Genomic DNA, 26,331 nt, shown 5'->3' with positions numbered 1-26,331 from the left:
AGCCGCGCTGTGTAGCCTCGTGCCCGGCTACTCCACGCCCCAGTAGCCGCATAACTAAATTTACATGTTAGGGGAATAAAGTTTATTAAAAGTTAGCGGGGACGTGAGGATTAGCTCTAAAAAGAGCTCTCCTCACGTCCCTTACATCCACCTACCACCCGATCTACCTTTATAGGTAGAATCGTGGTGGTAGGTGCCCTTTAAACATCAAAATCGTATTGGCAAATTAGACCACTCCCATGTCCTGATGGGAGGCGGCCCCTCTTGGCGATGGGAGGCGGCCCCTCTTGGCGATGGGAGGCGGCCCCTCTTGGCGATGGGAGGCGGCCCCTCTTGGCGATGGGAGGCGGCCCCTCTTGGCGATGGGAGGCGGCCCCTCTTGGCGATGGGAGGCGGCCCCTCTTGGCGATGGGAGGCGGCCCCTCTTGGCGATGGGAGGCGGCCCCTCTTGGCGATGGGAGGCGGCCCCTCTTGGCGATGGGAGGCGGCCCCTCTTGGCGATGGGAGGCGGCCCCTCTTGGCGATGGGAGGCGGCCCCTCTTGGCGATGGGAGGCGGCCCCTCTTGGCGATGGGAGGCGGCCCCTCTTGGCGATGGGAGGCGGCCCCTCTTGGCGATGGTTCTGATTATAGCAGCGTGTGTCCCTTTCAGAAATGTCTGATGTGATAACCCAGATAATTTATTAATTTTGCCAAGGTTTTTGTTTCCCCCACTTTTTGAAAGAAAAAAAAAAAAAAAAAATATATATATATATATATATATATATATAAATTTTGGATAGTATTTTGTTTTTCCTATCAGTCATCCACAAATAAATCTTAGTATTGTAAAAACGTTTTATTGTTTAGGATTTCTATAAATCGGTAAACATATTGAGAACTTGTTTGCAGAAGGTTTCTCCATTTGTAATATCCTCAGGATATGCCATAAATGCCTGAAGGATGTGGGTCCTGGCACTGGAACTCGGGAACGGGGTCTCCCAAATCCTACTCCCTCTCGTAGCTGTTGTGGTTTGTCTGGCCACGTATGCGCAGCTCCTCTCCATTCACATCTAGGGGAGTTCATGAGTGATCAGCGCAGGTTCTGACAGTAGACCCCCCTCCCCCCCCGATCCATTGGTTATTTACAGTATTTCCATAGAATATGCTATAAATGTCCCAAAGTTGGGTCCAGATTCTGGGACTTGCACCTATCTTGAGAACAAGACTCCCCTAATCCTTCCTCTCTTGTAACTTATGTAACAGGGTTGGAGGCCGCGCATGCGCAACTCCCTCCGTTCATGTCTACGGGTGTTTGAGTGATCGGTGCAGGTTCTAGTGAGATCCTATCTTGAGTAGAGGGGTCTACCATCCCCCCATCCATCCTAGCCTAGAAAAGAGGTCTTTAAGCCCCCATTTCCTCTCACGTAGCTGTTGTGACTTGACTGGTGAGTGCGCATGCACAACTCCCTCCATTCCCATATATGGGGGTTCGTAAGTGATCTCTGCAGGTTCTAGAGTTTGGACCCCCATCTATCAGTTATTTCTCATATATGCAATAAATGAAAGCTGTAGGTCCAACCTTTAGGACTTGCATCTCTAGAAAAGAGATCTTCAAGCCCCCATTTCCTCTCACGTCGCTGTTGTGACTTGATTGGTGACTGCGCATGCGCAACTCCATTCCCATATATGGGGATTAATGAGTGATCACTGCAGGTTCTAGAGTTTGGACCCCCATCTATCACGCATCTCGAGAATAGAGGTCTCCCATTCCCGCTCGTAGCTGTTGTGACTTGATTGGTGACTGTACATGCGCAGCTCCCTCCATTCCCATCTATGAGGGTTCATTAGTGATCGCTGCAGATTCTAGAGTCTGGACCCCCATCTATCAGTTATTTCTCACATATGCAATAAATGAAAACTGTAGGTCCAACCTCTAGGACTTGCATCTCAAGGTCTCCCATTCCCCCTCCGATCTGTTGTGACTTGATTGGTGACCGTACATGCGCAGCTCCCTCCATTCACACCTATGGGAGTTCATGAGCGATTGGCGCACATTCTAGCACTGGGACCCCCCTCCCCCATTGGATATTTATGGCATAACCTGTGGATGTCGCACATGGAACCCCCCTTTAAAATAAGTTACTTTGTCTCTTCTAATGTCACATGACTACAGTTCATCTTTCTTGTCGGGGTCGACGTCTTCCACTTTAATATCCTTTTGTCTCTCGGCTTCCAAAGCTTCAATGATCTGTACAAAAAACAGATTTAAAATAAAACAATAATTTTTTTTTTAGGTTTTTTTTTTTTTTTTTTTTTTTTTTTTTTTTTAAAACCTAATTTTATACACTAATAATAAAGCAATGAGTGAACCTTCTCCTCCTCGTCCTGGGGTAAGACTCCTCCGCTGTCGATGAATTTGGAGAACAGATCCACCGTCCTGTTCTTGGTGTACTCAATCATCTACAACGAGAATAAAAAAAAAAAAAAATTATAACGGCGCTTAAAATTTACATAATTTACATGAAAATGTGCAGGTGCTGATCAAAATGCTGATTTCTGGAGAACAAGTTTTATGTTCCATATTTTGATGTTACTGTTATTCCTGATCAATCAGTCTATAAGGAAAGTTCTACATAAAATCTGGAAAAAAAAATCAATTTTTTTTTTTTTTTTTGGAGTATTCAGCAGCTGAAACATTTAGCAGGTACATAACAAAAAGGTCCAGATGATTTTTTTTTTTTCTTGTACAATCTTCTCACCTTACGTTCTGGTCCGGCAGGGAAGAATCTCAGGTTTGGGAAACCTCGGACTCTCAACCCATCGATTTCATTTTCTGTGGCGTCTATTTTAGCGATGACGACATTTTCATGGTCCTTGTATTTTTCTGCCAACTCCTCCCAGATGGGTTCTAGCTCCTTACAGTGAGAACACCAAGGCGCATCTACAACAGAAGGTAACCAAGGTCCTGTATTATACTCCAGAGCTGCACTCACTATTCTGCTGCTGGTGCAGTCACTGTGTACATACATGACATTACTTATCCTGTACTGATCCTGAGTTACATCCTGTATTATACTCCAGAGCTGCACTCACTATTCTGCTGCTGGTGCAGTCACTGTGTACATACATGACATTACTTATCCTGTACTGATCCTGAGTTACATCCTGTATTATACCCCAGAGCTGCACTCACTATTCTGCTGCTGGTGCAGTCACTGTGTACATACATGACATTACTTATCCTGTACTGATCCTGAGTTACATCCTGTATTATACTCCAGAGCTGCACTCACTATTCTGCTGCTGGTGCAGTCACTGTACATACATGACATTACTTATCCAGTACTGATCCTGAGTTACATCCTGTATTATACCCCAGAGCTGCACTCACTATTCTGCTGCTGGTGCAGTCACTGTGTACATACATGGCATTACTTATCCTGTACTGATCCTGAGTTACATCCTGTATTATACCCCAGAGCTGCACTCACTATTCTGCTGCTGGTGCAGTCACTGTGTACATACATGACATTACTTATCCTGTACTGATCCTGAGTTACATCCTGTATTATACTCCAGAGCTGCACTCACTATTCTGCTGCTGGTGCCGTCACTGTGTACATACATGACATTACTTATCCTGTACTGATCCTGAGTTACATCCTGTATTATACTCCAGAGCTGCACTCACTATTCTGCTGCTGGTGCAGTCACTGTGTACATACATGACATTACTTATCCTGTACTGATCCTGACTTACATCCTGTATTATACTCCAGAGCTGCACTCACTATTCTGCTGCTGCTGGTGCAGTCACTGTGTACATACATGACATTACTTATCCTGTACTGATCCTGACTTACATCCTGTATTATACTCCACAGCTGCACTCACTATTCTGCTGCTGGTGCAGTCACTGTGTACATACATGACATTACTTATCCTGTACTGATCCTGACTTACATCCTGTATTATACTCCACAGCTGCACTCACTATTCTGCTGCTGGTGCAGTCACTGTGTACATACATGACATTACTTATCCTGTACTGATCCTGAGTTACATCCTGTATTATACCCCAGAGCTGCACTCACTATTCTGCTGCTGGTGCAGTCACTGTGTACATACATGACATTACTTATCCTGTACTGATCCTGAGTTACATCCTGTATTATACTCCACAGCTGCACTCACTATTCTGCTGCTGGTGCAGTCACTGTGTACATACATGACATTACTTATCCTGTACTGATCCTGAGTTACATCCAGTATTATACCCCAGAGCAGCACTCACTATTCTGCTGCTGGTGCAGTCACTGTGTACATACATGACATTACTTATCCTGTACTGATCCTGAGTTACATCATGTATTATACCCCAGAGCTGCACTCACTATTCTACTGCTGGTGCAGTCACTGTGTACATACATGACATTACTTATCCTGTACTGATCCTGAGTTACATCCTGTATTATACACCAGAGCTGCACTCACTATTCTGCTGGTGCAGTCACTGTGTACATACATGACATTACTTATCCTGTACTGATCCTGAGTTACATCCTGTATTATACTCCAGAGCTGCACTCACTATTCTGCTGCTGGTGCAGTCACTGTGTACATACATGACATTACTTATCCTCTACTGATCCTGAGTTACATCCTGTATTATACTCCAGAGCTGCACTCACTATTCTGCTGCTGGTGCAGTCACTGTGTACATACATGACATTACTTATCCTGTACTGATCCTGAGTTACATCCTGTATTATACTCCAGAGCTGCACTCAATATTCTGCTGCTGGTGCAGTCACTGTGTACATACATGACATTACTTATCCTGTACTGATCCTGAGTTACATCCTGTATTATACACCAGAGCTGCACTCACTATTCTGCTGCTGGTGCAGTCACTGTGTACATACATGACATTACTTATCCTGTACTGATCCTAAGTTACATCCTGTATTATACCCCAGAGCTGCACTCACTATTCTGCTGCTGGTGCAGTCACTGTGTACATACATGACCTTACTTATTATCCTGTACTGACCCCAAGTTAAAACCAGTGTTGTACTCCAGAGCTGCACTGACTATTCTGCTGCTGGTAAAGTCACTGTGTACATACATGACATTACTTATCCTGTACTGATCCTGAGTTACATCCTGTATTATACCCCAGAGCTGCACTCACTATTCTGCTGCTGGTGCAGTCACTGTGTACATACATGACAATACTTATCCTGTACTGATCCTCAGTTACATCCTGTATTATACTCCAGAGCTGTACTCACTATTCTGCTGCTGGTGCAGTCACTGTGTACATACATGACAATACTTATCCTGTACTGATCCTGAGTTATATCCTGTATTATACCCCAGAGCTGCACTCACTATTCTGCTGCTGGTGCAGTCACTGTGTACATACATGACATTACTTATCCTGTACTGATCCTGAGTTACATCCTGTATTATACTCCAGAGCTGCACTCACTATTCTGCTGCTGGTGCAGTCACTGTGTACATACATGACATTACTTATCCTGTAGTGATCCTGAGTTACATCCTGTATTATACCCCACAGCTGCACTCACTATTCTGCTGCTGGTGCAGTCACTGTGTACATACATGACATTACTTATCCTATACTGATCCTGAGTTACATCCTGTATTATACTCCAGAGCTGCACTCACTATTCTGCTGCTGGTGCAGTCACTGTGTACATACATGACATTACTTATCCTGTACTGATCCTGAGTTACATCCTGTATTATACTCCAGAGCTGCACTCACTATTCTGCTGCTGGTGCAGTCACTGTGTACATACATGACATTACTTATCCTGTACTGATCCTGACTTACATCCTGTATTATACTCCAGAGCTGCACTCACTATTCTGCTGCTGCTGGTGCAGTCACTGTGTACATACATGACATTACTTATCCTGTACTGATCCTGACTTACATCCTGTATTATACTCCACAGCTGCACTCACTATTCTGCTGCTGGTGCAGTCACTGTGTACATACATGACATTACTTATCCTGTACTGATCCTGACTTACATCCTGTATTATACTCCACAGCTGCACTCACTATTCTGCTGCTGGTGCAGTCACTGTGTACATACATGACATTACTTATCCTGTACTGATCCTGAGTTACATCCTGTATTATACTCCAGAGCTGCACTCACTATTCTGCTGCTGGTGCAGTCACTGTGTACATACATGACATTACTTATCCTGTACTGATCCTGAGTTACATCCTGTATTATACCCCAGAGCTGCACTCACTATTCTGCTGCTGGTGCAGTCACTGTGTACATACATGACATTACTTATCCTGTACTGATCCTGAGTTACATCCTGTATTATACTCCAGAGCTGCACTCACTATTCTGCTGCTGGTGCAGTCACTGTGTACATACATGACATTACTTATCCTGTACTGATCCTGAGTTACATCCTGTATTATACTCCAGAGCTGCACTCACTATTCTGCTGCTGGTGCAGTCACTGTGTACATACATGACATTACTTATCCTGTACTGATCCTCAGTTACATCCTGTATTATACTCCAGAGCTGCACTCACTATTCTGCTGCTGGTGCAGTCACTGTGTACATACATGACATTGCTTATCCTGTACTGATCCTGAGTTACATCCTGTATTATACTCCAGAGCTGCACTCACTATTCTGCTGCTGGTGCAGTCACTGTGTACATACATGACATTACTTATCCTGTACTGATCCTCAGTTACATCCTGTATTATACTCCAGAGCTGCACTCACTATTCTGCTGCTGGTGCAGTCACTGTGTACATACATGACATTACTTATCCTGTACTGATCCTGAGTTACATCCTGTATTATACTCCACAGCTGCACTCACTATTCTGCTGCTGGTGCAGTCACTGTGTACATACATGACATTACTTATCCTGTACTGATCCTGACTTACATCCTGTATTATACTCCAGAGCTGCACTCACTATTCTGCTGCTGGTGCAGTCACTGTGTACATACATGACATTACTTATCCTGTACTGATCCTGACTTACATCCTGTATTATACTCCAGAGCTGCACTCACTATTCTGCTGCTGGTGCAGTCACTGTGTACATACATGACATTACTTATCCTGTACTGATCCTGACTTACATCCTGTATTATACTCCAGAGCTGCACTCACTATTCTGCTGCTGCTGGTGCAGTCACTGTGTACATACATGACATTACTTATCCTGTACTGATCCTGACTTACATCCTGTATTATACTCCACAGCTGCACTCACTATTCTGCTGCTGGTGCAGTCACTGTGTACATACATGACATTACTTATCCTGTACTGATCCTGAGTTACATCCTGTATTATACTCCAGAGCTGCACTCACTATTCTGCTGCTGGTGCAGTCACTGTGTACATACATGACATTACTTATCCTGTACTGATCCTGACTTACATCCTGTATTATACTCCAGAGCTGCACTCACTATTCTGCTGCTGGTGCAGTCACTGTGTACATACATGACATTACTTATCCTGTACTGATCCTGACTTACATCCTGTATTATACTCCAGAGCTGCACTCACTATTCTGCTGCTGCTGGTGCAGTCACTGTGTACATACATGACATTACTTATCCTGTACTGATCCTGACTTACATCCTGTATTATACTCCACAGCTGCACTCACTATTCTGCTGCTGGTGCAGTCACTGTGTACATACATGACATTACTTATCCTGTACTGATCCTGAGTTACATCCTGTATTATACTCCAGAGCTGCACTCACTATTCTGCTGCTGCTGGTGCAGTCACTGTGTACATACATGACATTACTTATCCTGTACTGATCCTGACTTACATCCTGTATTATACTCCAGAGCTGCACTCACTATTCTGCTGCTGCTGGTGCAGTCACTGTGTACATACATGACATTACTTATCCTGTACTGATCCTGACTTACATCCTGTATTATACTCCACAGCTGCACTCACTATTCTGCTGCTGCTGGTGCAGTCACTGTGTACATACATGACATTACTTATCCTGTACTGATCCTGACTTACATCCTGTATTATACTCCACAGCTGCACTCACTATTCTGCTGCTGGTGCAGTCACTGTGTACATACATGACATTACTTATCCTGTACTGATCCTGACTTACATCCTGTATTATACTCCACAGCTGCACTCACTATTCTGCTGCTGGTGCAGTCACTGTGTACATACATGACATTACTTATCCTGTACTGATCCTGACTTACATCCTGTATTATACTCCAGAGCTGCACTCACTATTCTGCTGCTGGTGCAGTCACTGTGTACATACATGACATTACTTATCCTGTACTGATCCTGAGTTACATCCTGTATTATACCCCAGAGCTGCACTCACTATTCTGCTGCTGGTGCAGTCACTGTGTACATACATGACATTACTTATCCTGTACTGATCCTGAGTTACATCCTGTATTATACTCCAGAGCTGCACTCACTATTCTGCTGCTGGTGCAGTCACTGTGTACATACATGACATTACTTATCCTGTACTGATCCTGAGTTACATCCTGTATTATACTCCACAGCTGCACTCACTATTCTGCTGCTGGTGCAGTCACTGTGTACATACATGACATTACTTATCCTGTACTGATCCTGAGTTACATCCTGTATTATACTCCAGAGCTGCACTCACTATTCTGCTGCTGGTGCAGTCACTGTGTACATACATGACATTACTTATCCTGTACTGATCGTGACTTACATCCTGTATTATACTCCAGAGCTGCACTCACTATTCTGCTGCTGGTGCAGTCACTGTGTACATACATGACATTACTTATCCTGTACTGATCCTGAGTTACATCCTGTATTATACTCCAGAGCTGCACTCACTATTCTGCTGCTGGTGCAGTCACTGTGTACATACATGACATTACTTATCCTGTACTGATCCTGACTTACATCCTGTATTATACTCCAGAGCTGCACTCACTATTCTGCTGCTGCTGGTGCAGTCACTGTGTACATACATGACATTACTTATCCTGTACTGATCCTGACTTACATCCTGTATTTTACTCCAGAGCTGCACTCACTATTCTGCTGCTGGTGCAGTCACTGTGTACATACATGACATTACTTATCCTGTACTGATCCTGAGTTACATCCTGTATTATACCCCAGAGCTGCACTCACTATTCTGCTGCTGGTGCAGTCACTGTGTACATGCATGACATTACTTATCCTGTACTGATCCTGAGTTACATCCTGTATTATACTCCAGAGCTGCACTCACTATTCTGCTGCTGGTGCAGTCACTGTGTACATACATGACATTACTTATCCTGTACTGATCCTGAGTTACATCCTGTATTATACTCCAGAGCTGCACTCACTATTCTGCTGCTGGTGCAGTCACTGTGTACATACATGACATTACTTATCCTGTACTGATCCTCAGTTACATCCTGTATTATACTCCAGAGCTGCACTCACTATTCTGCTGCTGGTGCAGTCACTGTGTACATACATGACATTACTTATCCTGTACTGATCCTGAGTTACATCCTGTATTATACTCCAGAGCTGCACTCACTATTCTGCTGCTGGTGCAGTCACTGTGTACATACATGACATTACTTATCCTGTACTGATCCTGAGTTACATCCTGTATTATACTCCAGAGCTGCACTCACTATTCTGCTGCTGGTGCAGTCACTGTGTACATACATGACATTACTTATCCTGTACTGATCCTCAGTTACATCCTGTATTATACTCCAGAGCTGCACTCACTATTCTGCTGCTGGTGCAGTCACTGTGTACATACATGACATTACTTATCCTGTACTGATCCTGACTTACATCCTGTATTATACTCCAGAGCTGCACTCACTATTCTGCTGCTGCTGGTGCAGTCACTGTGTACATACATGACATTACTTATCCTGTACTGATCCTGACTTACATCCTGTATTATACTCCAGAGCTGCACTCACTATTCTGCTGCTGCTGGTGCAGTCACTGTGTACATACATGACATTACTTATCCTGTACTGATCCTGACTTACATCCTGTATTATACTCCACAGCTGCACTCACTATTCTGCTGCTGGTGCAGTCACTGTGTACATACATGACATTACTTATCCTGTACTGATCCTGACTTACATCCTGTATTATACTCCAGAGCTGCACTCACTATTCTGCTGCTGGTGCAGTCACTGTGTACATACATGACATTACTTATCCTGTACTGATCCTGAGTTACATCCTGTATTATACCCCAGAGCTGCACTCACTATTCTGCTGCTGGTGCAGTCACTGTGTACATACATGACATTACTTATCCTGTACTGATCCCGAGTTACATCCTGTATTATACTCCACAGCTGCACTCACTATTCTGCTGCTGGTGCAGTCACTGTGTACATACATGACATTACTTATCCTGTACTGATCCTGAGTTACATCCTGTATTATACTCCACAGCTGCACTCACTATTCTGCTGCTGGTGCAGTCACTGTGTACATACATGACATTACTTATCCTGTACTGATCCTGAGTTACATCCTGTATTATACTCCAGAGCTGCACTCACTATTCTGCTGCTGGTGCAGTCACTGTGTACATACATGACATTACTTATCCTGTACTGATCGTGACTTACATCCTGTATTATACTCCAGAGCTGCACTCACTATTCTGCTGCTGGTGCAGTCACTGTGTACATACATGACATTACTTATCCTGTACTGATCCTGAGTTACATCCTGTATTATACTCCAGAGCTGCACTCACTATTCTGCTGCTGGTGCAGTCACTGTGTACATACATGACATTACTTATCCTGTACTGATCCTGACTTACATCCTGTATTATACTCCAGAGCTGCACTCACTATTCTGCTGCTGCTGGTGCAGTCACTGTGTACATACATGACATTACTTATCCTGTACTGATCCTGACTTACATCCTGTATTATACTCCAGAGCTGCACTCACTATTCTGCTGCTGGTGCAGTCACTGTGTACATACATGACATTACTTATCCTGTACTGATCCTGAGTTACATCCTGTATTATACCCCAGAGCTGCACTCACTATTCTGCTGCTGGTGCAGTCACTGTGTACATGCATGACATTACTTATCCTGTACTGATCCTGAGTTACATCCTGTATTATACTCCAGAGCTGCACTCACTATTCTGCTGCTGGTGCAGTCACTGTGTACATACATGACATTACTTATCCTGTACTGATCCTGAGTTACATCCTGTATTATACTCCAGAGCTGCACTCACTATTCTGCTGCTGGTGCAGTCACTGTGTACATACATGACATTACTTATCCTGTACTGATCCTGAGTTACATCCTGTATTATACTCCAGAGCTGCACTCACTATTCTGCTGCTGGTGCAGTCACTGTGTACATACATGACATTACTTATCCTGTACTGATCCTCAGTTACATCCTGTATTATACTCCAGAGCTGCACTCACTATTCTGCTGCTGGTGCAGTCACTGTGTACATACATGACATTACTTATCCTGTACTGATCCTGAGTTACATCCTGTATTATACTCCAGAGCTGCACTCACTATTCTGCTGCTGGTGCAGTCACTGTGTACATACATGACATTACTTATCCTGTACTGATCCTGAGTTACATCCTGTATTATACTCCAGAGCTGCACTCACTATTCCGCTAACTTCCATTGTACTTACAGAATTCTACAAATACATTCTTAGTCTCGTCATACGCAACTTCCTCAAAGTTTTTGCCCACGAGAACTTTCACAGGATTCTTATCCCAATCTTCTGGAATTTCTTGACTCTTCAGATTTTGCTAAATTTAAAACAAGAAACTTATCGTTAATAAAAAATTCATGTAATTCCAGATGTCAGTAATGTCAAATTTCCTGATTATTGTAACAATCTCCCTTACCTTTATTTTCCCATCCAGCACTCCCTGGGTAAATGCTTTCACTGTCTCGGTTGTTATCTTGTCAGCATTGAAGATGAACTTCTTCACCTGATCGATGTTGATGAATCGGATGGTGGGAATGTCTTCTTGTGTCAGTCCAAAGTATTCCAAGACGCCAGCATGAGGCCCGTCAGAATTAATGGACACAAATAGGACCTGTCCAACATGGGGAAAGGGGTTAAGAACTTCAGATTGGGCTACGTAGCTTTTGGCCCCTACTGGGCTCCACTTTTGTAGAGCCCATTATTGGTCAACTGTTCATCTGATCAGTGTCCTCCAGAGAGAGATAAAATATGATAGAGGAGAGGTCCAAAGTGGACCCAGGTGAGACCATGAGTGGTCAACTACATACCAGACCTGAGTCCTCCAGAGTAGAAGATATGATGGAGCAGAGGTCCCATGTGAGGAGACCATGAGTGGTCAAGTGCATACCAGACAAGAGTCCTCCAAGGCAGGAGCAAATATAATAGAGCAGTGGACCCAGGTTAGACCATGAGTGGTCAACTACATACCAGATCAGAGTCCTTCACAGCAGGAACTCATAGAGTATAGGTACCAGTTAAGGAGACCAACCCATAAGTGGTCAACTACATACCAGACCTGAGTCCTCCAGAGTAGAAGATATGATGGAGCAGAGGTCCCAGGTGAGGAGAACATGAGTGGTCAACTGCATACCAGACCAGAGTCATCCAGGACTGGAGCAGATATAATGGAGCACAGGTCCCACATGAGACCATGAATGGTCAACTGCATACCAGACCAGAGTCATCCAGGACTGGAGCAGATATAATGGAGCAGAGGTCCCACATGAGACCATGAATGGTCAACTGCATACCAGACCAGAGTCATCCAGGACAGGAGCAGATATAATGGAGCAGAGGTCCCACATCAGGAGACTATGAATGGTCAACTGCATACCAGACCGTAGTCATCCAGGACAGGAGCAGATATAATAGAGCAGAGGTCCCACGTGAAAAGACCATGAATGGTCAACTGCATACCAAACCAGAGTCCTTCAGAGCAGGAGCGGATATGATAGAGCAGTGGTCTCAAGTGAAGATCGCCCCAGTGTGAGGTCAATATGCCCTTATAGTGCCCCATTGTCCTTACATATAGCCATACCTTTCCTTTAAATTCTGGTGCTGCCTGGCGGAAGTTCTCCAGAAGCTGAAGTTGATCTTCCACAGTCTTATTAATGAACAGCAGTAAGTGGTTGGGAATCTTGGCCCCGAAGATTTTTTCCGAAGTCTGTACAGTGAGAATAAAATTGAAAATTTTTTTTTTAGCACAAATAGCTTTACCAACAAGGGCTTCTCCTTAGGATCAGCCACCAACCTCTGTACTGTAATACCAGACATGGCCACTACTAAAAACATGGCAATGTGGCTGGAGAAATGTAATGGGGAGGGAGAGATCTCATTCTTATAATCATCTGATCAGTGTTGGTCTTTCAACCCCACCGTTCTGACCCATCCTTATTTTCTTTGGACCAGAGAACCTCTATTATGAGAATTCATATATCTTAATATATTCACTGATCTAAAAGGGGGTTTTTAGATTTCGGCAATTTCCTTTCTCTAAGGGGTCATCAAAATATACACTGTGTACAGGGTGTTCCGCTGTAGGGACCCTCAGCGATCAGCTCATGTGTATAGGAGACCTTGTTAGCATTTGTATAAATTCCTTACAGCACTCCCGCAGGGGAAATGAGGTATTACACATTCTAATCGTAGCCAATTGACTATCAGTATAATGCATGGACACAAAAGGTCCTCCAGAGTGGGAGACGCTCTTGGTAGCCATGTTCTCCTCTGATAAGTGATGGATCTTTGGAATAATAGACTTACTAGATGATCACACAGGTCATACCTGATCGCTGTATTCGGTGACCACGTCCATGCTGTTGACCATGATGAACCGAAACAATTCATCCTTCTCAAATCCCAGATCTTCATCTCCATCGTATTCATATTTCTCTTCGGCCTGGCATAAAGGAAGAAAAGGAAGTCACCATTGAGTCAACATTCACGTGTGGTTGGGTGGTGTTTCCATCATGGTTCTGAAGACCCCCAAAAACTAAGGTTGTTGAGGATGAGGCTTGGATGATGGGACGTCACCATGATGTGTCTGATGGACTCGTTACACAATGATAAGCTCGTACACTCTTGAAGTAGACGACGCTGTCTTTGGTCACTGCAAATTTCTTGAATATTTCATCTTTGTGGGCAATAGCAAAGTTGAAGTCTTCGGTGTTGGAGGCGACGTCGTTGAATATGTTGATGTCAGCATCTTCAGGATCCTGGAGGATTATAAACAAAATCATAAAGAATTGAGGGGGGGGGGGGGTCGGGAGAATTGGGCCTATGAATAAGAAGAAGCAATGTCTAGGACTCCTACATCATCCGGTGGACTCAAAGGTCCACTAGAAGACAACCCAATTGGAAGATGAATAGGGTCCATTTCCTACGAGATTGATGGTCTTATCTAGTGGGTGGAACCCTAGTTTAGTCCTGCTCTTTGATCAGATAGTCAGATCTTCTGACTTGACCTTGCTCTACTTGTTGGAGGCTTCAGTACAAGTACACACTTGGAGGTATCATTAGTGAGAGTTTCCGAGGTGGAGTCCTCCAACAATGTCTGCAATGAAAGTTTATGGCTTGAAGATCTGATGGTGTTTCATGGAAGGTACCACCACCAGGAGTCATGAGGGACTAGAGGTGCACTGTGAAGCTTCTGGGCCCTAGTGCTTAGACTTATGTCTTTCTATATGGTGGTGGTGTGTAGGGGGGTCCCGGGAGAGGCGGGTCTTCTACCTCTAGGTTATGGAGTCATTGGACCAGATTTATCTTAAGTTGTTCTATTTTGCACCATGGGCCACATTTATCACTTTTGTGCGCCTAAGTGTAGTAGTTGCGCCTAAATTCGGGCGCACTGTTTTGCCAGAATTATCACAAGCTACAACCATCTGTGATAAGTATATTTTCTGCCTCTTATTAATCACTTTACTTTAACACAGTTTAGGCGCAATGTTAGATTCAGGCAGTTACATGTGATCCTGCTACAAGCTCCTCTCTGCTTCTCCCACAGCCCAGAATGAGAATAACACTCACAGCGGCACCCAGGTGTGTGACACCCAGCACCCAGTGACCTCCTCAGCAGGGGCTTCTCCTGGAGGGGATCCCCCAGTGCTGGTCTCCTGCTGCACCCCTGTAATTCTGCACAGTATCCCCCTCAGACACTGTGCAGAATTACATGGGGGACACTTGTTTGTAGTATCTGCAAAATTCTGCAAGCTTCTGCAAACTTGTGCAAACTTCTCTTCTCTCTTGCTGTGAGCTCAGGTTTTGCAGAATATTTTGTAAATAGAAGGTGATGAACTGTAAATAGAGTCTGCAGCTCCTGTCTGTAATGTATCTAATTGTATCTATTATATGTTCTAGTGTCTGCAGAGTATCTAATGTCTGTATTATATGTTCTAGTGTCTGCAGTGTATCTAATGTATCTATTATATGTTCTAGTGTCTGCAGTGTATCTAATGTATCTATTATATGTTCCAGTGTCTGCAGAGTATCTAATGTATCTATTATATGTTCCAGTGTCTGCAGTGTATCTAATGTATCTATTATATGTTCCAGTGTCTGCAGTGTATCTAATGTATCTATTATATGTTCCAGTGTCTGCAGAGTATCTAATGTATCTATTATATGTTCCAGTGTCTGCAGTGTATCTAATGTATCTATTATATGTTCCAGTGTCTGCAGTGTATCTAATGTATCTATTATATGTTCTAGTGTCTGCAGTGTATCTAATGTATCTATTATATGTTCCAGTGTCTGCAGAGTATCTAATGTATCTATTATATGTTCCAGTGTCTGCAGTGTATCTAATGTATCTATTATATGTTCCAGTGTCTGCAGTGTATCTAATGTATCTATTATATGTTCCAGTGTCTGCAGAGTATCTAATGTATCTATTATATGTTCCAGTGTCTGCAGAGTATCTAATGTATCTATTATATGTTCTAGTGTCTGCAGTGTATCTAATGTATCTATTATATGTTCCAGTGTCTGTAATGTATCTAATGGTATCTATTATATGTTCCAGTGTCTGCAGAGTATGTAATGTATCTATTATATGTTCTAGTGTCTGCAATGTATCTAATGTATCTATTATATGTTCTAGTGTCTGCAGTGTATCTAATGTATCTATTATATGTTCCAGTGTCTGCAGTGTATCTAATGTATCTATTATATGTTCCAGTGTCTGCAGAGTATCTAATGTATCTATTATATATTCCAGTGTCTGTAATGTATCTAATGTATCTATTATATGTTCTAGTGTCTGCAGTGTATCTAATGTATCTATTATATGTTCCAGTGTCTGCAGAGTATCTCATGTCTGTATTATATGTTCTAGTGTCTGCAGTGTATCTCATGTATCTATTATCTGTTCTAGTGTCTGCAGTGTATGTAATGTCTGTATTATATGTTCTAGTGTCTGCAGTGTATGTAATGTATCTATTATATGTTCCAGTGTCTGCAGTGTATGTAATGTATCTATTATATGTTCTAGTGTCTGCAGAGTATCTAATGTATCTATTATATGTTCTAGTGTCTGCAGTGTATCTAATGTATCTATTATATGTTCCAGTGTCTGCAGTGTATCTAATGTATCTATTATATGTTCCAGTGTCTGCAGAGTATGTAATGTATCTATTATATGTTCTAGTGTCTGCAATGTATCTAATTGTATCTATTATATGTTCTAGTGTCTGCAGTGTATCTAATGTATCTATTATATGTTCCAGTGTCTGCAGAGTATCTAATGTATCTATTATATGTTCCAGTGTCTGCAGAGTATCTAATGTATCTATTATATGTTCCAGTGTCTGCAGAGTATGTAATGTATCTATTATATGTTCCAGTGTCTGCAGAGTATGTAATGTATCTATTATATGTTCTAGTGTCTGCAGTGTATCTAATGTATCTATTATATGTTCCAGTGTCTGCAGTGTATCTAATGTATCTATTATATGTTCCAGTGTCTGCAGAGTATGTAATGTATCTATTATATGTTCTAGTGTCTGCAATGTATCTAATTGTATCTATTATATGTTCTAGTGTCTGCAGTGTATCTAATGTATCTATTATATGTACCAGTGTCTGCAGTGTATCTAATGTATCTATTATATGTACCAGTGTCTGCAGTGTATCTAATGTATCTATTATATGTACCAGTGTCTGCAGTGTATCTAATGTATCTATTATATGTTCCAGTGTCTGCAGAGTATCTAATGTATCTATTATATGTTCCAGTGTCTGTAATGTATCTAATGTATCTATTATATGTTCCAGTGTCTGCAGTGTATCTAATGTATCTATTATATGTTCCAGTGTCTGCAGAGTATCTAATGTATCTATTATATGTTCCAGTGTCTGTAATGTATCTAATGTATCTATTATATGTTCCAGTGTCTGCAGTGTATCTAATGTATCTATTATATGTTCCAGTGTCTGCAGAGTATGTAATGTATCTATTATATGTTCTAGTGTCTGCAGTGTATCTAATGTATCTATTATATGTTCCAGTGTCTGCAGTGTATCTAATGTATCTATTATATGTTCCAGTGTCTGCAGAGTATGTAATGTATCTATTATATGTTCTAGTGTCTGCAGTGTATCTAATGTATCTATTATATGTTCCAGTGTCTGCAGTGTATCTAATGTATCTATTATATGTTCCAGTGTCTGCAGAGTATGTAATGTATCTATTATATGTTCTAGTGTCTGCAATGTATCTAATTGTATCTATTATATGTTCTAGTGTCTGCAGTGTATCTAATGTATCTATTATATGTACCAGTGTCTGCAGTGTATCTAATGTATCTATTATATGTACCAGTGTCTGCAGTGTATCTAATGTATCTATTATATGTACCAGTGTCTGCAGTGTATCTAATGTATCTATTATATGTTCCAGTGTCTGCAGAGTATCTAATGTATCTATTATATGTTCCAGTGTCTGTAATGTATCTAATGTATCTATTATATGTTCCAGTGTCTGCAGTGTATCTAATGTATCTATTATATGTTCCAGTGTCTGCAGAGTATCTAATGTATCTATTATATGTTCCAGTGTCTGTAATGTATCTAATGTATCTATTATATGTTCCAGTGTCTGCAGTGTATCTAATGTATCTATTATATGTTCCAGTGTCTGCAGAGTATGTAATGTATCTATTATATGTTCTAGTGTCTGCAGTGTATCTAATGTATCTATTATATGTTCCAGTGTCTGCAGTGTATCTAATGTATCTATTATATGTTCCAGTGTCTGCAGAGTATCTAATGTATCTATTATATGTTCTAGTGTCTGCAGTGTATCTAATGTATCTATTATATGTTCCAGTGTCTGCAGTGTATCTAATGTATCTATTATATGTTCCAGTGTCTGCAGAGTATCTAATGTATCTATTATATGTTCTAGTGTCTGCAGAGTATCTAATGTATCTATTATATGTACTAGTGTCTGTAATGTATCTAATGTATCTATTATATGTTCTAGTGTCTGCAGTGTATCTCATGTATCTATTATATGTTCCAGTGTCTGCAGTGTATCTAATGTATCTATTATATGTACTAGTGTCTGCAGTGTATCTAATTGTATCTATTATATGTTCTAGTGTCTGCAGTGTATCTAATGTATCTATTATATGTACCAGTGTCTGCAATGTATCTAATGTATCTATTATATGTTCCAGTGTCTGCAATGTATCTAATGTATCTATTATATGTTCCAGTGTCTGCAGAGTATCTAATGTATCTATTATATGTTCTAGTGTCTGCAGTGTATCTAATGTATCTATTATATGTTCTAGTGTCTGCAGTGTATCTAATGTATCTATTATATGTTCTAGTGTCTGCAGTGTATCTAATGTATCTATTATATGTTCTAGTGTCTGCAGTGTATCTAATGTATCTATTATATGTACCAGTGTCTGCAATGTATCTAATGTATCTATTATATGTTCCAGTGTCTGCAGTGTATCTAATGTATCTATTATATGTTCCAGTGTCTGCAGAGTATCTAATGTATCTATTATATGTACAAGTGTCTGCAGTGTATCTAATGTATCTATTATATGTTCTAGTGTCTGCAGTGTATCTAATGTATCTATTATATGTTCTAGTGTCTGCAGTGTATCTAATGTATCTATTATATGTTCTAGTGTCTGCAGAGTATCTAATGTATCTATTATATGTTCTAGTGTCTGCAGTGTATCTAATGTATCTATTATATGTTCCAGTGTCTGCAGAGTATCTAATGTATCTATTATATGTTCTAGTGTCTGCAGTGTATCTAATGTATCTATTATATGTTCTAGTGTCTGCAGTGTATCTAATGTATCTATTATATGTCCCAGTGTCTGCAGTGTATCTAATGTATCTATTATATGTTCCAGTGTCTGTAATGTATCTAATGTATCTATTATATGTTCCAGTGTCTGCAGTGTATCTAATGTATCTATTATATGTTCCAGTGTCTGCAGAGTATGTAATGTATCTATTATATGTTCCAGTGTCTGCAGTGTATCTAATGTATCTATTATATGTTCTAGTGTCTGCAGAGTATCTAATGTATCTATTATATGTTCCAGTGTCTGCAGAGTATCTAATGTATCTATTATATGTTCCAGTGTCTGCAGTGTATCTAATGTATCTATTATATGTTCTAGTGTCTGCAGTGTATCTAATGTATCTATTATATGTTCCAGTGTCTGCAGTGTATCTAATGTATCTATTATATGTTCTAGTGTCTGCAGTGTATGTAATGTATCTATTATATGTTCTAGTGTCTGTAGTGTATCTAATGGTATCTATTATATGTTCCAGTGTCTGCAGTGTATCTAATGTATCTATTATATGTTCTAGTGTCTGCAGTGTATCTAATGTATCTATTATATGTACCAGTGTCTGCAATGTATCTAATGTATCTATTATATGTTCTAGTGTCTGTAGTGTATGTAATGTATCTATTATATGTTCTAGTGTCTGCAATGTATCTAATTGTATCTATTATATGTTCTAGTGTCTGCAGTGTATCTAATGTATCTATTATATGTACCAGTGTCTGCAATGTATCTAATGTATCTATTATATGTACCAGTGTCTGCAATGTATCTAATGTATCTATTATATGTTCCAGTGTCTGCAGAGTATCTAATGTATCTATTATATGTTCCAGTGTCTGTAATGTATCTAATGTATCTATTATATGTTCTAGTGTCTGCAGTGTATCTAATGTATCTATTATATGTTCCAGTGTCTGCAGAGTATCTAATGTATCTATTATATGTTCCAGTGTCTGCAGAGTATGTAATGTATCTATTATATGTTCCAGTGTCTGCAGAGTATCTAATGTATCTATTATATGTTCCAGTGTCTGCAGAGTATCTAATGTATCTATTATATGTTCCAGTGTCTGCAGAGTATCTAATGTATCTATTATATGTTCCAGTGTCTGCAGAGTATGTAATGTATCTATTATATGTTCTAGTGTCTGCAGTGTATGTAATGTATCTATTATATGTTCCAGTGTCTGCAGTGTATCTAATGTATCTATTATATGTTCCAGTGTCTGCAGTGTATCTAATGTATCTATTATATGTTCCAGTGTCTGCAGAGTATGTAATGTATCTATTATATGTTCTAGTGTCTGCAATGTATCTAATTGTATCTATTATATGTTCTAGTGTCTGCAGTGTATCTAATGTATCTATTATATGTTCCAGTGTCTGTAATGTATCTAATGTATCTATTATATGTTCCAGTGTCTGTAATGTATCTAATGTATCTATTATATGTTCTAGTGTCTGCAGTGTATCTAATGTATCTATTATATGTTCCAGTGTCTGTAATGTATCTAATGTATCTATTATATGTTCCAGTGTCTGCAGTGTATCTAATGTATCTATTATATGTTCCAGTGTCTGCAGAGTATCTAATGTATCTATTATATGTTCCAGTGTCTGCAGTGTATCTAATGTATCTATTATATGTTCTAGTGTCTGCAGAGTATCTAATGTATCTATTATATGTTCCAGTGTCTGCAGTGTATCTAATGTATCTATTATATGTTCCAGTGTCTGTAATGTATCTAATGTATCTATTATATGTTCCAGTGTCTGCAGTGTATCTAATGTATCTATTATATGTTCCAGTGTCTGTAATGTATCTAATGTATCTATTATATGTTCCAGTGTCTGCAGTGTATCTAATGTATCTATTATATGTTCCAGTGTCTGCAGAGTATCTAATGTATCTATTATATGTTCCAGTGTCTGGCTACTGCTGCTAGAAATGAGCTCTTCTGCAAAGGGGCTCAGTGCTTTCTTCTCAGATAACGCCACCTTCGAGCTGGAGTGTTTTTGCGCCCGTTTTTGCGCCTAAATGCAAAAGTCGCACGTGATGAATATCATTAGGCGCAGCAAAACATCTGGAATTGAACGATAGATGAGGGAAAGGTGGTTATTTTTGCTGCGCGGCTAATTTGACGTTTAATCGCAAAAATGGCGCAAAAACGGTGCGCCTAAACGAAAAGGCGCAAAAACAACAGAAAAAACAAGTGATAAATGTGGCCCCAAATTTCTCTAATGTCAAAATTTCCTTAGATAGATGTGATCCTTCTCTGCGGTTTTTTTTTGAGACTTTTTCATATATTTGCGACTTTTTGTAAAAAGTCTCAATGAAAAAAAGTTCTATAAATCATCTCCAGCTGGCGACATTCTGCTGCAACATCTAATCCTTTACCATTTAGGAACATTCTTCAGACTAATAGTTCTTTTTTGGGAGGATTTTATATAAAAATCAAAAAATGGATATAATTTTATGTTTTAATGATAATATTACTGTTACAGCTTTGGATATAGAGACGTCCTGTCCCTGTGTGTCCTGTACATGGTCACTGCTCCTCTATCACATACATTATAGGGAGAACTTGTGGGGCTCAGCCACGTGTCCTTACACTGTCTATCACTGACGCATCACTGTGTGCGTATAGTGGGCGATATGAAAGCAGGGGGAGGAGTCAACCTCGGCAAAAGATAGTGATTGGCTGTTGCCCTTATACTTGGCTGTTTCCCAATGAGGTCAGTGCCCTTATATGGAGACTGAAATAACTGGGGACCTCCCACCTGCGGGATGTGTTCAGGCAGGGGAGGGGTTAATGTGAACGACCCCGTATTATGATGGTTTATATTGTTAAGCATCATCATTGTTTTCTATTTAAAAGGATCAATTTAAAAAATATCTATTAAAAAAACATCAAGAACAGCCGCATGACTGACGCTCCTGATGCTCCTGACAAAATGTTTATGTAAAAATAAACAAGAAGTTACAAACACACAGGCAGATTTTTACCTATAAACCAAAAAACAAAACAGAAGAAAGTTGATTTATCAAATGTGTCTGATTATTTTTTTTTTTTGGTCATCTGCGCCTGCTCTAGTGAGGAGCTTTTTTGAGACTTTTTTGAGACATTTTTAAAAAGTCACATGTCGTAAATGAGGAAAAACATCTGGATTAATGAGTTAAATGAGGCAAAAGTGACTAAAATCCATGCGCCGCTAACTTTTGGAAAGTCTCAAAAAAAGCCAAAATAGTCTCAAAAAACACAACAAAAAGTCGCAAAAAAAGATGATAAATCAGGCCCATTATGGTTTACCTTAAAGAAACCAATCACTGCGTTTTCATGAGATTTGATAAACTCCTCAGCAGCTGATGCCGTCTCCACCACCACCGAGGCCGGAACCATCCTCCGCAACATCCATTTCACCAGACCTTCAGCGTCTCTCCTGCCTATAGGGGAAGGTTTATATAGAGATGTAATAGTAGAAGGATAAATGATCTATCTATCTCTATCAATATCATCTATCTTTCTTCTATCTATCTATCTCCTATCTATCTATCTCCTATCTATCTATCTATCTCCTATCTATCTATCTATCTATCTATCTATCTATCTATCTATCTGTCTATCTATCTATCTATCTATCTATCTATCTATCTATCTATCTATCTATCTATCTATCTATCTATCTATCTATCTCCTATCTATCTATCTATCTCATATCTATCTATCTATCTCATATCTATCTATCTATCTATCTATCTATCTATCTATCTATCTATCTCATATCTATCTATCTATCTCCTATCTATCTATCTATCTATCTGTCTATCTATCTATCTATCTATCCATCATCCATCTATCTATCTATCTATCTATCTATCTATCTATCTATCTATCTCATATCTATCTATCTATCTATCTCCTATCTATCTATCTATCTATCTATCTATCTATCTACCTCATATCTATCTATCTATCTATCTATCTATCTTCTATCTATCTATCTATCTATCTATCTATCTCATATCTATCTATCTATCTCATGTCTATCTATCTATCTATCTCATATCTATCTATCTATCTATCTATCTCATATCTATCTATCTATCTATCTATCTATCTATCTCCTATCTATCTATCTATCTCATATCTATCTATCTATCTATCTATCTATCTCCTATCTATCTATCTATCTATCTATCTATCTATCTATCTGTCTATCTCCTATCTATAATTCGGTTTATCCTGTTACCTCCATAATCGATGTGACCGGTTCTGTTTCCATTCAGGAAGAACTTGATGGTGGGATAACCATTGACGCCAAACTCGTCAGCGAGCTCTTTATCTTCGGTGGCGTCCACTTTGGCGAGTCGCGCCTCCGACGTCTTTTCCTTCAGGTCTCCTGCGGCCTGACTATATTTTGGGGCAAGTTCTTGACAATGGCCGCACCATGGGGCATCTGGGAAAAAATAAAAATGAAACACATTACTATCTCTGCTACTAACCGGAGATGAGAGTCTCCCCCTGGAGGAACATCTAGTGATGTATTTTGGTGTAAATAGTGTAGTACCGCTTTACCCCTGTGGTGGCGCTGTAGGCAAATTTAAGTAGAAATCTGATTGGTTGCTATTAGTATAATCTCCTGGAGGCCGTTGTGTTCCTTTAATCTGCTATAAATGAGAAGATAATTCCAGCAGGATCTTTCATTGCTGTTATGGATGATATTATGACTTGTAGAATAGTTGCGCAGTGTCGTATGTAACGTCCCTTTAAGTGCAGGTAATAATCGCTGGAGAGATAATGGGACTGGGAAATGTGCAGCTGGGACCTGAAGGCCGACTGTAACGTAACATCTGTCTCCTTCCCAGCGAGCGCAACGTATACATGTAGGGGAGAGGTCAGGTTTTATACCCTCATACATTGTAACAAACCATCAGCTGTGTGTAAGCAGGGTCAGAACTAGTCTTAAAGTTCTGCACTGCGGATCCGGTCAATATGACGTTACATATGGGTCTGCTATAGTTGCATGTGCAAATAATAAGAGGGGCTCTATAGGGGGGCATTGTACAATGTGGGGACAATAAGAGGGGCTCTATAGGGGGGGCTTTGTACCATGTTGTATTAGGTTGGGGACACTATAGGGGTTATTCAATTCTGTGGGGCAGTAAGGGGCCCCTTCCCATTTGCCATCCTCCAGTAGTGTAACATATGGTATGATACCACCATACTAGATTAATTAAAGGGCTTGTCCATATCCACATTTTTCCAAAAATGACCATGTTGTTACATGCAGCTCCTGCTGTGGAAGAAAGCAGTCAGGGTATTTAAACCCCTGGACATCCCCTTTAAATCCATTCATTCATTACACTGATACAGAGTAATAACCTCAGAGTCCTCTCCCAGGGTGTAATGTGCAGCTCATGGGGCCCCTGCACGGTGCCCCATCTATAATCCTGGGGTCTTCTCATTAGAGACACGATGCTGGGTATGACCGCCCCCCCCTGCACCCTCTACCTAAGGGGTATAACTGCCCCTCTGCACCCGCTACCTAAGGGGTCTGACTGCCCCCCTGAACCTGTTACCTAAGGGGTCTGACTGCCCCCCCTGCACCCGCTACCTCAGGGGTCTGACTGCCCCCCTGCACCCGCTACCTAAGGGGTCTGACTGCCCCCCCTGCACCCGCTACCTAACAGGACTATGATGACCAGAAGATGGGGCCACCAACAAACAAGCTTGCGTTTCCTTACAGAATTCCACCAGCAGATACTTGTAGGTCCTGAGGGCGTTGTCGAAGTTCTTCTTGTTGAGGACCAGGACGTTCTCCTCCTCCAGGATGTCCTCTGTCTTCTCCTCGCTGGAGGTCTCAGGAGATGTCTCGGTGGCGTTGGCGGATTCGTCGGCGTTCACCAGGAAGGCCAAGAGGAGGGCGAGGAGCAGGTGGGACCACCTCATGGTGAGTGCGGAGCGGGGATCAGTCTGTCCTGCCGGAAACTGAAAGAAGGAACCTATAAAGAGGGTCGGAGCAGATAAAGGGCCGGGGGTAGTGACGAGGACGCGGCCAGGACTCGTGGAGCGCTGCTACTGGTCTCTGCACCTTGTTTAAATATTGACTTCATCCCTATCAAACCCGAGGCCGGGGCTGCCAAATCTTGAAGGGCGACGGGGACTCAGCGCCCGCGATTAGACTCCCAGGATCAATACAATTACATCATAGTTTCCAAAAATTTCCCAAAAATCTTTTTTTTTTTATTTTAAATAATGTTCACATTTTTTCTAAGTAACATCACATGATGATACATTGTCACAATAAAGTAGTTGGTTGCAGTATTAGAAGACCCCCTGGTGCATCCCCTTGGAGCCCATCCACCGGTCGCTTTGGTTCCCCTCATATGGAATCGGGTTCCTGTTACTAACAGAACTGAGCCTCATTTTATAAGTTGACAATTTTTGGACGTAACTTATTCGTCTCGCTATTTGATTATTCATGTGATTCTGTCGCCCTCTGCTGGGCATTATGGGCACAGCAGTTAATTTTGGAATTTTTGGGACATTTTGTTAAAAACGAGACTCTGGTTAAAATTTTTTATATTTTTGTTTTTTAAAGAGAGGGTCATCAGGACATCTAGATATCTGGGGACCCCCGTTCTTAAAATAGGAGTGGATCCCAAATATGGAAATAACCCCTTTAAAAGGGAATTGGGCTGAGCTGCAATACCACACACAACCTGTAGACAAGTGGGGCACTGTTTAAAAAAAAAAATCAGAAAGCTCTGCAGCTAAAGGGAAGCAATTATAATAACATCATGTACTGATCCAGTCCCCTCTCACCACTGAATGTAATGGAGGATCCCTTTAAGAATTTATTAAAACTTTCTTCAGAGAATCCCTGAAGCTTTGTTACTCCTTCACCTTTAATTATAGGTAAACAGAT

The 26,331-nt window shown here is 40.9% G+C and overlaps 1 protein-coding gene across 1 annotated transcript; it reads right to left on the bottom strand.

The window, feature by feature from the left end:
- Nucleotides 1-821: 821 nt before the first annotated feature.
- On the bottom strand, nucleotides 822-25,417 carry PDIA2 (protein disulfide isomerase family A member 2). The gene is made up of 11 exons (XM_072119840.1): nucleotides 25,148-25,417; nucleotides 23,653-23,859; nucleotides 22,713-22,846; nucleotides 14,152-14,289; nucleotides 13,860-13,973; nucleotides 13,113-13,238; nucleotides 11,952-12,146; nucleotides 11,732-11,852; nucleotides 2,740-2,921; nucleotides 2,351-2,440; nucleotides 822-2,228 (listed from the first exon to the last, which is right to left on the bottom strand). Exons 1-11 carry the CDS (start codon nucleotides 25,350-25,352, stop codon nucleotides 2,148-2,150), a joined length of 1,593 nt encoding a protein of 530 aa, XP_071975941.1. The 5' UTR covers nucleotides 25,353-25,417; the 3' UTR covers nucleotides 822-2,147.
- Between the last annotated feature and the right edge of the window lie 914 nt (nucleotides 25,418-26,331).

The sequence above is a fragment of the Engystomops pustulosus genome, chromosome 8, assembly GCF_040894005.1.
Source record: "Engystomops pustulosus chromosome 8, aEngPut4.maternal, whole genome shotgun sequence".
Taxonomy (NCBI): domain Eukaryota; kingdom Metazoa; phylum Chordata; class Amphibia; order Anura; family Leptodactylidae; genus Engystomops; species Engystomops pustulosus.
Note: the sequence above shows the minus strand (reverse complement) of the source record. Positions and strands in the feature narration are given on the sequence as shown.

Coding starts and splice junctions, on each gene's coding strand:
- PDIA2 (XM_072119840.1), bottom strand. CDS start 25,352: ATGAGGTGGTCCCACCTGCTCCTCGCCCTCCTCTTGGCCTTCCTGGTG. Junction 22,847..23,652: donor CGGTCACATCGATTATGGAG/GTAACAGGATAA, acceptor CTTCCCCTATAG/GCAGGAGAGACGCTGAAGGT. Junction 2,441..2,739: donor CTGCCGGACCAGAACGTAAG/GTGAGAAGATTG, acceptor TTCTCGTTGTAG/ATGATTGAGTACACCAAGAA.